At 57.0% G+C, this 277-nt stretch overlaps 1 protein-coding gene across 1 annotated transcript in view; it reads right to left on the bottom strand.

The window, feature by feature from the left end:
- Positions 1-277, bottom strand: part of EMH_0048110 (uncharacterized protein) — a gene marked incomplete at both ends in the record, with an annotated part of 3,625 nt that overhangs the window by 207 nt on the left and 3,141 nt on the right. The window contains one exon of the mRNA XM_013496366.1: positions 243-277. Within this exon, the coding sequence (XP_013351820.1) occupies positions 243-277 (35 nt within the window). The remainder of the gene's footprint in view (positions 1-242) is intronic.

The raw sequence follows: 277 nt of genomic DNA, 5'->3' as shown, positions 1-277 counted from the left end.
CAGCAGCAGAAGCAGCAGCAGCAACAGCAGCAGCAGCTGGTGCTGCTGCAGTGCAGCATCAGCATCAGCAGCAGCAGCAGCAGCAGCAGCAGCAGCAGCAGCAGCAGCAGCAGGAGCAGCAAGTAATGAAGAAGATCAGGAGAGAGGTTTTGCTGCTGCTTCTGCTGTCTGCTGCAGCCACAGTGCTGCTCGAGCTGCCAGTGAGTCTCCATCAACAGCAAAGACAATAGATTCATACTCACCCGCAACATCCTGCTGCTGCTGCTGCTGCTGCTGC

Source organism: Eimeria mitis, genomic scaffold, assembly GCF_000499745.2.
Source record: "Eimeria mitis Houghton genomic scaffold, Emh_scaff2063, whole genome shotgun sequence".
Classification (NCBI taxonomy): domain Eukaryota; phylum Apicomplexa; class Conoidasida; order Eucoccidiorida; family Eimeriidae; genus Eimeria; species Eimeria mitis.
The sequence above is the reverse complement of the archived record's forward strand: the minus strand, read 5'-3'. Positions and strand labels throughout refer to the sequence as shown.